This window comes from Agelaius phoeniceus, chromosome 12 (genome assembly GCF_051311805.1).
Source record: "Agelaius phoeniceus isolate bAgePho1 chromosome 12, bAgePho1.hap1, whole genome shotgun sequence".
Taxonomy (NCBI): Eukaryota; Metazoa; Chordata; class Aves; order Passeriformes; family Icteridae; genus Agelaius; species Agelaius phoeniceus.
In genome coordinates, this window is record NC_135276.1 from 13132551 (window position 1) to 13146483 (window position 13933).

The following is a 13933-nucleotide window of genomic DNA, read 5'->3' on the forward strand; positions in this document are numbered from 1 at the left end:
GAGATGACAGAGGCAGCCCAGGTTCATTCACTAGAAATGTTCAAAAATAATATTGCCAGTTGATTTCTCCTATTAGGAAGAAGGCAATTATTTGCTCTACTGAACACTAATGCCTGAGATTATTTAGTGACTGCAGACTAGCTTGGACAAAAGCATAGGGTTCATTTCCAGCTTGCCAGAGAATCTAATTTTGCTCAGTATGACCAGTCAAGTTACATATCACCTTATACCTCTTGGTGGCCTAGAAACTACATTAAATAACAGAAGGACCAATCAGTCACCAAAGGCCACCATAAATGTACTCAAGAGAGACATTACATATCCAAAACCAGTTAGAGTACAGATCCATCTTGGAATTTGCAAGTGTAAGAGCAAATTTACCCTACTAAGTGTCAAGGAGAGGCAGGATGTGGCACTGAGCTTCAAGCACTGGAGACTGCCTTCTCCTCAGCTACATTATGCTGTTTCTTACACCTGATAATCTGCTGTCACTTTGTCTTCTTTCCTGAACAGAGGTCCAGACCAGGTGCTGCACACCCTGCTGCTTCTCTAGCTGTTCCAAAGCAGTTTCCTCCACAGCAGTGGCTTATTTAGACAAACTCCTGTTGTTGCCTCTCTCACAGAAAGAAATGAATTCTTTTCCACTCATGCCATGAGCAAAAGGTGACAACAGGGTCTCAGCTATCCTAGGCTTGGGGCTCTGCCATGAAATTCCAACCACAAATCTTCAAAAGAAGTAGTAGTTGAAAAACACAGAATTATGTTTTTAAGTGTATTTATGATAGTAACTTTTACTTTTTACTTGGTTGGAAGCTGAAGTTACAAGAAGTAATACCACCTTGTCCTCCTTGTTGTCACCTCACAGTTCTCTCAAGAAAGAAAGGCCTCCAGACACCTCTTATAATTACTGCAAGACTTCAAGGGGGAAAATGGAAAGTATTCTTCAAATTTATTGCATCCTTTCACTCAATAAAACAGAGAAAATTCCTTTAAAATTCATTATACTCCTTCAGAATTAATAGAGGGACTGGCAACTTTAAACTTGGCTGGTGAGAGTAGCCTACAGCTAATTTCCTGCATAAAAATAAGTTTGTTCAGTGTTGTTCAGCAACAAGTGGAACATGAAATACAGAAACAGAGCAACAATTGTCATGGTTTGTCTGTCCAGTGATACTCTGTGGAGCATAGAAAACAGACCATCGTTACTCAGGGCTGTGGTAAACTGTTTTAAAGATGAAACTTCCACACTATTTCTTTCTGTGGTTCATTTTAATTGGACCTGGGTCTTTGTGCAGCAAAGTAAACAATAGCTAACTAAATGCTTTAATTCTTCCTAGGAAAGAATGCAAACATCTAACCTTCTGCCATGACAAAGATCTGTCCAAGCCATGCCACTTGAGCATTTTATGACCATTTTTGATTAATTATTTCTTAGATGGAAGTTTGAAACACCAGACTATTTGCATGCTTCCCAGCTATGGTATCTACAGCATCTAATTCAGGTAATGCATTAAGCATAAAAGGCAAGACCATGGCTCAGGCCATCTGAATGTCACAGCAATCAGGTCACAGGCTTTTATCTTCAAAAGCACAACCTGTTTTAATAAGAGAGTGTTGAAATATGCAGAGTACTCCACAAATAAGCTACTTGAAGTTAGCCTTGTGTAAGATAAAGCACCCCAGTCCAGCAACATAAGAATTTCAGAGTTTGTGGACTTACTTTACTACTACATTATGTGTCAGGAAACTGCTAAATAAAGAAACACTTACTGAGATAAACTATGTTTTCACTTTAAATTAATCTGTATGAAAGAGGCCTTAGCTATCAAAACCAACAAAATAACACAAAAATATAAATGTCTTGCAAAATATGAATAATCTGTGCTAACAAATGATTACCTAAGTCTGATTTTAAGCAAAAAGAAAATTTTGAATACTACTAATACAAAAAAATCCCTACTCTGTCAACCTTTTACCTACATTTCAAACAGGTTTACAGTGGTGCCTCACAGTCCTCACAGGCTGCTTGCTATCAGCTCAACTCACAGAGCAAGTCATTACAGCCTGAAAGACAAGGTTGAACATACTTTCCAAACTCTAGGTTTAATTAATGCCATGACTGCAACATTTCCCAAAGTCTTGATATAAGCACAAGCTCTCTCTCAGTGTTCTATACCTCCCCCACTCCCACTCACCTCTGTTTCAAGGACAAACTTTCATTAGCAATGTGATCTTTAGCACTGGCTCTATTGACTGTAATGCTTGGTACTGCTCTATTTACTCAACACTACCTCATTGTTTGTAGTACAAGCTTAACCAGTTGTAGGAGAATAGCCAATGCCTGCAAAATTAAAACATTTTTTTCTTGTAGGTTGTTTCTCAAGTTTATTTTTTTTTTTTTGGTAATACTCAGGGAAAGTAAAAAGATGAGGCAATAGCAAAAGAATGAAGAGAATGAAGAGACACTTATTATCCACAACCCAGTTTCCTGCATGATTTTCTCATACTCCTACTTCTCCATTAAACTTCTACTGTAAGAATATAATAAGCATGGACTTTCCTGAGTAACAGCCTTGAAATCTATGAAGTATCTTTGCTTATGTAAGAATCCAAGTGATTCTTGATCAAACCCTTACAAACATCAGCAAAAGAAAGTCAACCTTTCTTAAATTGACTCTGCTTTGCTTTGTAAATGGGGGAGTGTTCCCTTTCTTGTACAAACATGCTTTCACAAATACATAAAGGACAAGTGGAATTAGATCCCTAAATCAGTTTGCCCTCAATCTCTCAAACTTTCAAGTCACAGATTAGGGCAAGCATCAAAAATTGGTAATGACTCAAAAGGAAAAATGAGAGTGAGAAACCATTAGAGATATGATTTTAGCAGTTCACAACCGAGTAACATCAAAATTTACACTTGGCCTTCCAAGGGATTCAGACCTGGCCAACACAGAACAATGACATTAATGGTTACACTATTTGGATGTTGCTTCCTCTTACAGAACTACATCCTCCCTTTCAGGTAACTTACTGCTTCCAAAGCAAGTTCCTTGGGACTGGAAAGACTTGACATGAATTTGTCTGAATGTGAAGTAATTCACAGCTCCTTGTGATCAATCTTAGCATCTGAGACTTACAGAGAAAGGGTGTTGATTTATATTTTCTTTTGTTTCTTTAAGCATAACCACAAGAACTGCAGTTTTCTTCTGCACTTCATATTTACAAGGTGCCATCTCACATACTTTACAATAATATGAAGTCCTGTGTAAGTTTAATTTTGTTGTAAGAAATAACACTGAGACACTCAAGCTACCAATCAGGCAAACTGCAAAACTCTGTCACAGTCACATTCTTGTGCCAATTATGTATTTCCAACTCTGTATCTCTCACCATCCCCCTCCAATCCAATGGGATTTGATTCAAGAGGAGATTGGTGTGTTATACAATGTCTCGTGTATTTCTTAAGCTGCAAAGTTAACTTAAATCAACTTTCAGCTACAATAAGGTCTGGTTACACAGCAAAACTTCCACAGGGGTTTTTTCACTTTAATTTTCAAGTAACATTACTATAGTTTTACTTTCCTCTTAGTGCAATTCACTGCAACAGACTTACTTACCAGGCAAGTAAACATCTACAGAAGTTACAGCAGCATTAATTCCACACACTGCCAATGTCGACACAGCTCATTGTAATACTAAAGCACATGCTTACATTTCTCTAGAATAAGAGCCAGAGAATGGAAACCTCACTGATTAAGTTTTGATTTGAATTCAATAAGAATGATAACAAAATTCAGAGACTGTCCTAGACCTTTAGCATCAGAACCTTTCATTTTAAGCTAACAGGTGTCCAAAATCATCACAGGAGCCAAGTTTTGCAAGAAGGAATACAACTGTTTCTTAACCTTAAGTTTCTAACCAATATTTTAGTGTTAATAAAATATCCATTTCTCAATCCTTTTTTGCCACATCTTCCCACTGCAGCTCTACAAGGAAAGTCAGCAGGAGGAAAGAGAAACCAAAATATTTTGAAATAGACATTTGGGGGAAGTGAGAGTTGGTTTTAGTTGTTTTGTTTTGTCTCTCATCAAAAGGGGTGATCATTTCAATTTCAATTCCCAATACCTTTTGCTTAATATTATCCCATAACTCATATCAACCTTTACAGCATGTGGATTTAATGAATGAGGGACAAATAAGCAAAGCAGCTGTTTGTGAACAAAGCAAGAACAGAGGTATAGAAGGACACTGGAGCAAATTGTGAACAGTTTAGAGAACACCACCACAGATTTATCAGAGCAAAGTACTGAAACATGGTTTGTAGAACAAACATGGCTTCTGACTCAAGACTCTCCTAGAACACATGTCAAGGTGTCTTTCAGAGCATCAGTATTTCCTCCTCTTTATTGGAATAAGGTTGTAGCTAACAGAAAACAACATGATATCTCTGCAGGAAAGAAAAAACTTTGCCAGAGCAGAGAGGAGATGGCAAAGACATGAATGTGAGGGAAAATTACTGGTTTTGTTTCTAATTAAGAGACATCAAATTTTCACTTTTAACCACAGAAATTATAAAATGAGACAGGATTGACATTATGATGCTAAAAAATTAATTTTTAATCAGCATTTTTAGTTCTGGCCACAGCACTGCTTTGCTAGCAGTATCAACTCTAGCAACTGTACATCAGTCTGAAACCCAACTGCTCAGAAAAGAAGTGCTGCAAGAGTTTGACAGAGACATTGCCCTCCTTTGGCAGCACTCAGCTACCCAACCATATCTATGGTTATATATGGTTATGTATAACCATATATAACTGAAGAGTGGTGGTTTATTGAAAGGGGGAAAAAAAATCAAGTAAACCAACATACAGATTGAGGAAGTGTGCAACCCTTTCAAAATGCTACCAGAGGAAGAGAGAAACAGCACAGGTTTGCAGACAAATGCACACAAAATTTTCTAAGCTGCTTCCATGTTAACTTCAAGAACAGATAGAAGCACTGCACACATAATTACTGCCAAAATCATAGAATGCAAATCATAGAATCATTTAGGTTGGACAAGATCTTCAAGATCATTGAGTCCTACCATTAACCTGACAGCACCAAGTTGACCACTAAACCATGTCACTAAATGCCCCATCTACATGTTAAAATCCTTTATGCTTCATTTATTTCTCAGCTACTTTTGAAACCCCTGACAATAATTCATTAACACATTTCCAGTGACTTTTTCAGTAGCTATTGAGAGCAAGTTAGAGGAAAGAAGTTCAAAGTCCCTGAGCATCATGCAATCCAGCAATCTTTGTATTAAAATGCTTCTACCCTCTATTTTGCTGTCTTTCAATGATGTTAAAAAAAACCCACAAGAACAATTTCAAGAGAAATTCATGTATTCAAACATAATATTATAGCTGTAGAAACATCCAAATGTATTAGTGACACAGTTTACAAACATGGCACATCACTCCCTGTGAAGACAGGCACCTCAAGCTGTTCTGCAAGCTCATAGTAAAGTTTATTTGTCAATATATGCTAATCCCAGACTTGGTAATTAATTGCTACTGTTCCACTTCACCAGCAAATGTAGCAACATCTGCTATCACAGAAAAGTCTACTCATATCCTCAGACCACTGGGCCAAATTATTTACTTTTCATTAATACTGGCACTTTGAGTTTTAAGAGAAGATAGCCCAGCTTGCCAAGGCTACCACAATTTTATGCCCATAAGAAAAAGAATACACAGCTTTAGACAAATTCTTTTATCTAATTCTCTGCTCATTCAGAAGTGAAACGCACCTAAATACTGGAACAAAGCAAAGGAACCTTCCTATTTCCTACAGGGAGTACTTGAGGAATTCAGATAAAAGTATTGCAGCCTTTGGAGAAGCTAATGTCACTGCTTTTCCACACAACATAAGAGAACATAAGTGCTACCAATAACAAATGGATTCCCATGATCTACATATGCCTATTTCTGTATATACATATATATATTTAATATACATAACAGAGCTGTTTATGCTATCAAGTCTTTTCTGGCCTTTTTGAGGGAACAGATTTGAGTGTTTCAAGAACAATGTAGTGGGTTACAGAGCTGGGTAGTGCTGAGAATTTGTAAAGACAAAATTAGTTTATCTAGGACATCAACAATAGAATTGCAACCAAGGTTCTGAAAAAAAAAAGTTAGCCATAACTAAAAGAACATTAAAAATTCACACTGCACTGTCCTACAGCTACAGGAAGCATTAGCACATCCTTAATTCCTTACAGTAAATACTGGTGATATTCCAATGAGAAGTATGCAACATAATTTAAGCAATCCTCATCTACATTTCTCAGTGAAAATAGGGAGCTATTGGATGATAATAAATGTGAAAACTCTGCATAAGGCTACCTGCACACAGGACACTCAGGCCTCCTGTAAGAGCAGGAATCTATCACTTACCTACCCTGAGAACCTGAAGGCCCTTGTGTCTATCAGGAAATCCTCATCACTCACTGCTGATGCCAAACCAAGGCCACAGTTTCACATAAATTGCTCAGTGCCCTACCTGTCTTAAAATGTTACCCTCCTTTCACCCACACCTTCGTGCTACGGCTGCCCTTGGGAAAACTTCCTATCGGCCACATGAGCATCAGACAGAACCACTCCAGACCAGAACTGCCTTCAACTCAGAACAGTGCCCTGCTCCAGCTCCATCTGCAGCCCCAAAGACTTTTGTACAGGCAGAATGCAGGAGGGAGGGCCATGTAGCAGCACCTGCCTAAGTGAAAGCTGCCACTGAAGTGCTCAGGAGCAGAAACAGCTTAAGCTGGTATCGCCATCAAACATGTTGGATCATGAAAACACAACCAAAGGGTGTAGTTTCACAGGATGTGAGCTTGGACAGCAAAGCAGTTTTAAGTTCCCACCCCATCTGCTCATTTCAGTGATCCTGTTTACAGCACAGCTTCACAAAGGGTTTTACTGACACAACAAAAAGATGGCAAAGTCTGGTGTAGGGCCAGGGGAGAAGTTGGCTTCACTGCTGAAGCCAAATCTTGTGAAACGACACCCGAAGTGTTTGTTGTGGACAGAGCAGCCTGTCTGGTAACACTTGCCAAAGATTCGCCAAACACCTGCTCCAAACCACCAGAGCTCAGACCCAGCAAATACTCCAAACTCTGTTAGAAGTTTTATTGTGGTGATGCAGTCAACAAATAATCTGAAGTTGGAAGACCAACTGTAGGACTCAAAAAAAAAAGTCACCCACATTTTCAGATTTTTCTGCAGTTTGAAGACTGAGAGGTGTATTAAAAATAAATTTTAAAAATCATTTAACCAAAATGAAGATGTGACAGCTGGCAAGGGAACCAAGAAAACGTTCTGCTAGCACTTTGTGAGGAAGAAGCTGCAGAACAAGTTTCTCTTAAAAAAAGGGTTGTAACCGGTTTATCAGGTTAGAGGAATTCATGAGTTCTTCCACCTCTCCCCCCATCCCATTTGTTTCCAAAAGCTCATTTAACCAGCTTGTTTCTTGCTGAATTTGCTGAAAATAAATTGCACCTGCAGCTCAGCTGGATGATCAATAGGCATCCAAACATGCTTGAGGGAACTGGCAATTTGCTATCACCTGATAAAGTGGCAACCATTCAGTATTTTCAATTTGAGCATTATTTAGGGGAGTAGTGGGGGGGGGAAAGGCCCAGCTTTGTCTCTCTGTATAAGAATATGAATCAAAATATTCACTGGTGTATTTGATTCAGTATATTCAATTAGCAAGACAAGGAGAGTCTTTGAAACAAATTTTTAATATTTTAATATCAATCCATAGATTAAAATAGAATGTTTTTAGTAGACCCAAAAGTAAAGCCAGGTCTCACATGAGAATGTCTCCCTTTTTATGTATATTGTTCAAAGAAAGATGGTAATTACAGCTAAATACTGCAGACAGTTCTCCAACATTATTAACTCTTCTTAGACATCCTTTTTCAGGAAGACATGCAAATATTGCCTTGCATAAGGAAAGTAGCATGTCTTAAGGCAAGTCATGCTGATTCAGCCAGGTTTTCTATATGGGAAGGATTAAGAAATCCACAACACTTTCAACTTCATATGGGATCTTTATCTTAGAGCCCCCGTGGCTACAATCAGAGAAGCACATGAAGATGGCAGCTTTTTGATGACAGAGTAATGGGGCTGAGAGAAAGGCAAAGTTCATTTTGGTTTTGCTCTTTAAAAGCAAGGTTCCATTCCTACAAGGTTTCAGAGAGCAACCTGAGAATAACTGCTCTCCCTTAAAAGCTTGCAAAGTGGGGAACTATTAAGCAACAGCAATTAACTAGAAAAATATAAATAACATGCTAAATAAGCCAGTCCTGTGATTTGAGGATCTAAACAATCAAACTGGCAAGAATGTCCCAGTCATGCAGGAAGAAAACTATTCCCTTTGGTAAGTAGTGTAGTTGATACATGTTTAGAGGCTTAGATCACAGGCTCAAGAGAGTTCCAAATACACACTTGAACAAGAGATCTCCTACTTTGTTAAATAAAAATCCTCAGTTTTCTACTCAGTAGCATTTTTGCAACATCTCAGCAGCTGTGAGTTCACCATTACTGGTCTCACATCAGAGGTAAGTTATTAATACCATTTTGAACTAAATACATCAAGCAAGGGGCTCCCAAAGGGCACACATTTTATAATTTCAGGTTAACTATTTCCCTGACATTTGTACATACTCCACCCTCACAAAGGAAAGCTATCACAACCCTGCCCATCACCTGTGAGAAAACACAGATGGATCTCATAACTGCAGTAGTACCTCTGGAATCAAATACTTGTTACCCTGGGCAAGTACAGTATTAAAAACCTTGCAACAAACATACAGAGCATATGCTGCAGCAAACAGCTTGGTTATTTGGGGGCAGTGTGCTTCAGGACTTTACCTTGTACGATTACAACAGCCAAAATTTATTGATAAGGAACCCTATTTCAGAAAATTTCAAGACAAACTCAAGTAGTAAGCTGTGCAAGATGTAACATTTAAAGAATATGAAGTAAAATTAAAAAGATGCATTATTTGATGAAGTGCTTGGTTAAAAGCAGAGTAAAGACTTGACCACAGACTACAGGCCTTTGGTAGACCCCATCATTGCTGGAAAGTGAAGTATACAGCAATAGAAGGAGACTTTCTGTGGTCAGGGGAATAACTCCAGACCCACAGAAGCTGATCTGCTGCTTACCAGCTACAAATCACTGATTCAGAACCACAGAATGCTTGAAGTTGAAAGAGGCCTCTGAAACATGGATAAAAGTTACAATGGATTTGTGCTCAGTGGTTCTCACTTCCCTCTACGTGTAGAGATTGGGAACCCAAGGCAAAAAGCCAGAAGCAGGCACCACAACTTTCATTTACATGATTGAGATGTGTGCTAAGGTGAGCAATTTTCAGCTGCATCATCAATTTTCTACCACAATCCAGGCAGGGTGTGGAAAGCTAATTTCACGTACTCTGTAACATCATCTCAAATCAAGGTACAAGTCTACTTCCTTTTCCTCCTCCACTTCAAATAACCACTTCAACTACCTGTTGCTTTTGCTAATCAAAATGCTTAACTGAGAAAGAAAAAAAAACTGTATGTGTTGTCACCTGATCCTTAAAATACATGATGCAATTAAAATATCCCATGGACTTGTCTTCAAAAATGCAGGAAAGGATTTACTAATAAAGAATACGGGGTTTTGCTTTTTGCCACCACTCCAAGTGGGAAGTTGAATTCTTTCCTAATCCCACAGGAGTCAGGACACAGAGGGGAAGGGAGAAGAGTTTAGGTAAGGTGTGTTCCAGAAGACTTATGATGGAACTGGCCACATCACAACAGGCATCCAACAATTAACAGCAAAATCATTATTTAGTTGCATAGATATGCAAACAAAAAGGAAAAAAATTGTTGTTTTTCAAGGGTCTCTACCCACCTACACACAAAGGTAGTATTTCCTTTTATTTGCTAAAGCAGACCCACCTACAGTGCAATTTACGGCAATAAGATACAATCTCTCATAAAGTATTGGGTATAATTAAAGTGTGTCTGTTATAAAGGTAAACAGAGTGTACTAGGGTAAGCTGTTCCAGATGTCTTTAGTGCAAGATCTGGGACAAGATCAAACCTGCAGCTGCACATTTTCTCAGGGGTTATTATGGAGCTTTAAAAAAAACCAACCAAAAAAACCCCAAAAAATAAAAAGAAAATCACCTCTTGGTCCTGGACTCTAACAAAACAAATACAATTAGAACAAATGCCACTGCAGCCAATGCTGACAGATTTTAAGCCAGATAGAAGTTACATGTTCAAAGACACTCCAGAGTGTAGTGTTAACCATGCAGTATCAAAGAGGGTTAGGACCAAGTCTGCCAAGTTATCTGTGTCACCAGAAATTACAGCAACATGAACCTGTTCTACTGCCTAAGCAAGTTTCTTGCTGAAACACACCTACGAATGATTCAGACAAGGTGTGGAAAGGCAGGTTTATATGTTACACAAAAATGCACTATTGTATTTTTCCATTCAAGCACATTTCATGCATAGAAAGGACAGTCAAAGTAAGCAAACTTTTGGGAACTGCATTATGTGTACACTATTTGCACTAAATTTTTTCAAGTATCATAAGTCCTCTTGAGCTGTAAGTATCATACAAATGTTAGATTTACTGGCTCAATGTGAAATTAAATGAGCCAAAGAGCAAAACTACAACATTAGAAAATAATCAAACCAAATCACTTTATAATCCACTCATTAATCTCACCTGGAAAAGAATGATACACAACAAGCATATCTGATGTTACATTAAAGATTTTGAAGATTTCAGCCGATTTTAAGAATAACAAATGAGAAAAAGTTTATCAATACCCATTAGAGCAGTGAACCTGTAGATTAGAATGTACCATGTGAAGTCTGAAAGTTTGATTAGCACTGCTTTATTAAGCAGTACTCTTACTGGCCTACTCTTTCAAAGCTTAAAAGAAACTTGGAATAAAAGTAGACCCATCAAAAAAACCAGAAGTCAGATCTTCCAAGGACTCACAGCATCAACTCAAATAATCTGGTATCATACACAACTGTTTCAGATTTATGGAGTTCCCATTTCAAATGGTTCAGGTCTCTTTTGGGTTAGCTTAAAAACAAGCACAAAAACTTGCTAGTGATTTCAAAATGAAAGACAAAACTAAATTCTGTTTCCTTTTTCAAATCCATTAAATCTCATGGGTTCACTCTGAAGAGCCCCTGCTCCCAAAAGAAGCACCTCACCTGTTGAAGAACCCGGTCCAGTGGTTCAGCTTTGCCCAGTCCCTCTGGTGTTAAGCCACTGACTTCGCGACACTGGTCACTTAAGTCCAAGTTGTCTGCTTTCACCAGGGATTTGTGTAGTGTCCCTACCTAAAAACATTAAAGAAATTATGGACAAAAGTGAGCAACAATAGAAATAGCTCTTTCTAGCATTGTGTTGAGACTGCAGAAAAATCAGAAAGGTGCAGTATCACCTCCCGATAAATGCCAGGAGAAAACGCATTTGTCTATTTCACAAATCGAAACCTTTGGCCGCGGTTTCTCTCCCTCCCACCCCGGAGAGCCACGCTCTCTGCTTCGGAGTATCCAAGCCCATTTCATGGGAGGCCTTTTGCAGTTAGCACCGACTTTTCGGGAGTTGTTACGTACAAAGGGAAGATCACTTGATATAAAGGCAGTTTCGTGAATCCACTAATGAAATTGATAGTGCTGTTTGTTTTATCAAAGCCCTTCATCTCTAGGGGGTTATTTATGATAGGGCTTTTGGGGAGAAAAAAAATACTAGAGATGACTTTTAGGTTGGCCTAAGAATTAAAAGAAGTCAATATTCTCTTAAAGGTTATCCAAACATTGGTTAAACAAACAAAAAGCAGGCCCAAAGGGTCCAACGGTGACCGTGAGCCGGCTCCCAGGGAAGCGAGCACGCTGGGAGCCACCCGGGGGAACTTTTTGTTTTAAAGCTTCAAAAGTCCGTAGACATCCTCGAAGCTGCACATGATTTAAGACGGACGGGGCAGTGGGGTGTGGAAGCGGTCAAACTTTCTTGAAAAGTTACTCCTTCCCTGAAGACGGAACAAAAAGGAGCTTCCCGAGCGAGCGGCCCGGGCAGGGACTGAGCCCCGGGCAGGGACTGAGCCCCGGGCAGGGACTGAGCCCCGGGCACGGGCCCCGCGCCCTCCCCTCCCCTCCCTTCCCTCGGTGCATTTGTGAAATGAACAAACGGCTCCGGGCAGGCGGCGATGCCCGGCACAGCCCGCTCGCCCCCGCCGGGGAACGCGCCCTCGCCCCGGATATCGAAGCCATACCTTCTTGTTCTGTAGATCCACAACTTGCCACACCAAGAGAATTAGTTCCCTCTCATCCGAACCCAGTTTAGCCCCATATGCACCAGCTGTTGCCCCAAACAACACCACCAAAGAGTCACTGTGCGAAGCCGTCATGACCACAGGGGGAAACAACTACAATCAAAAGCAGAGGTCAAAAAAAAAAAAAAAGAGAGGGAAAAAAAAAAAAGCAAAAGAAAGACACACTAACAAGAAAAAAAAATTAAACCAAAAAAATCCCACAAGGCTCACCCCCTACCTCCAAGTAATCAAAGGGAAAAGGAGCGAACGAGAAGTCACAATATAAAGAGGAGAGAAAGAGCTATTTAGGATGTTGGGAAAGAAAAAAAACATGGAGAAAGAAAGCTCCCATCTCTACCTGTTCCCGGTGATCTCCTTCCCGGGGCCGATTGGGAGGTGAAATTAGCAAGCTGTGGGTTTCTCTCCCTCTGACATCATGGCAGCTCAGTCTGGGCTTGGGCTTTTTTTTTTTTTTTTTTTTTCTCTCTCTCTCTTTTTTTTTTTCCTTCCCTCTTCCCCTTCCCCTCTCCTGAGTTACCTGCCCTTGGTGCAGCTCATGTGACTCTAGTCAATCTCCCAAAGGGACAAGGCCATTGGGCCTCTGGAAAAGGTGTAGGAGGGACGGAGGGAGAATCAACGCCTGGCTGATCCGGCCTGATTGGTTTTTGAAGGAGATCAGAGGCAAACTCCCTTTCTCTGTTGAATTCTGCCTGCAGGAAGTGCCTCTACCTGCTTTCAGTTCAGCGGCTCCCGCCCGGCGCTGGGTGCGGGCTGAGCGCGCCCGGCGTGCGGGGCACTCGGGGCTCCGTGCGCTCGGACCCGCGCCCCGCTCGGGGCAAATCTGAACAATTTACGTGGCTAAAAGTAAAAAATTTACGTGACTTAGCACTGAATTCCACGAAAGAAAAGTCTTTACCTGCTTCTAAGTTATTGGCCTTTGTGCACGTTGCTGTGTGTGTGTATCCAACTACCGACACCAACGCTAATGTGTAATGAAAGTGTAGCATTCCACAGGGATTTTTAAGGGGTATTACAGGTAGAGAGTACTTTGTAATTTGGGCCCTGTCTTTCACATGGTTTGTAAAGATGGGTCTTAGAAAAACAATTCTTTTTGTTTTGAGAAAGGATGTATCTAGGAAGTTTTGCAAAAACACAGTGTAAAGACCTGCATTTTCTCTCCTACACGTGCTCGATAAGGAGCTGTCTCCCGGGCATTAACTGCAGTCCAAGGTGGGCAGCTTTTCTCCACTCCTCTCTCCTCTTTCACTGGTGAGACTACAACGGGAAATACCACCTAGTTTAGCTGCTGAAAACACTCCTGCTCAACAGCAGCGGCAATATTTGTAACATCGGGGACTGAGAAAAATTTCAGGGATATTTTCAAACTGAAATTGATTTTAAAGCAGAAAAAAAGATCAAAAGGCTTCTAAACTCTTTTGAAAGTTATGTTTTCTACTGCCACCATGGATGAGTTACTAATGATTTTTAAAGGCCAAATGCTGCAAGTTAGACTAGTCATAATTTTTCTTTTGTTTAATTAAG

At 39.9% G+C, this 13933-nt stretch overlaps 1 protein-coding gene across 1 annotated transcript in view; it reads right to left on the reverse strand.

The window, feature by feature from the left end:
• ESRP2 (epithelial splicing regulatory protein 2) overlaps positions 1-13933 on the reverse strand; it is a 45534-nt gene that overhangs the window by 29811 nt on the left and 1790 nt on the right. The window contains exons 2-3 of the mRNA XM_077185129.1: positions 12353-12505; positions 11289-11417 (exon numbers count right to left, since the gene is read on the reverse strand). Coding sequence (XP_077041244.1) covers positions 11289-11417; positions 12353-12487 — 264 coding nt within the window. The 5' untranslated portion in view covers positions 12488-12505. The remainder of the gene's footprint in view (positions 1-11288; positions 11418-12352; positions 12506-13933) is intronic.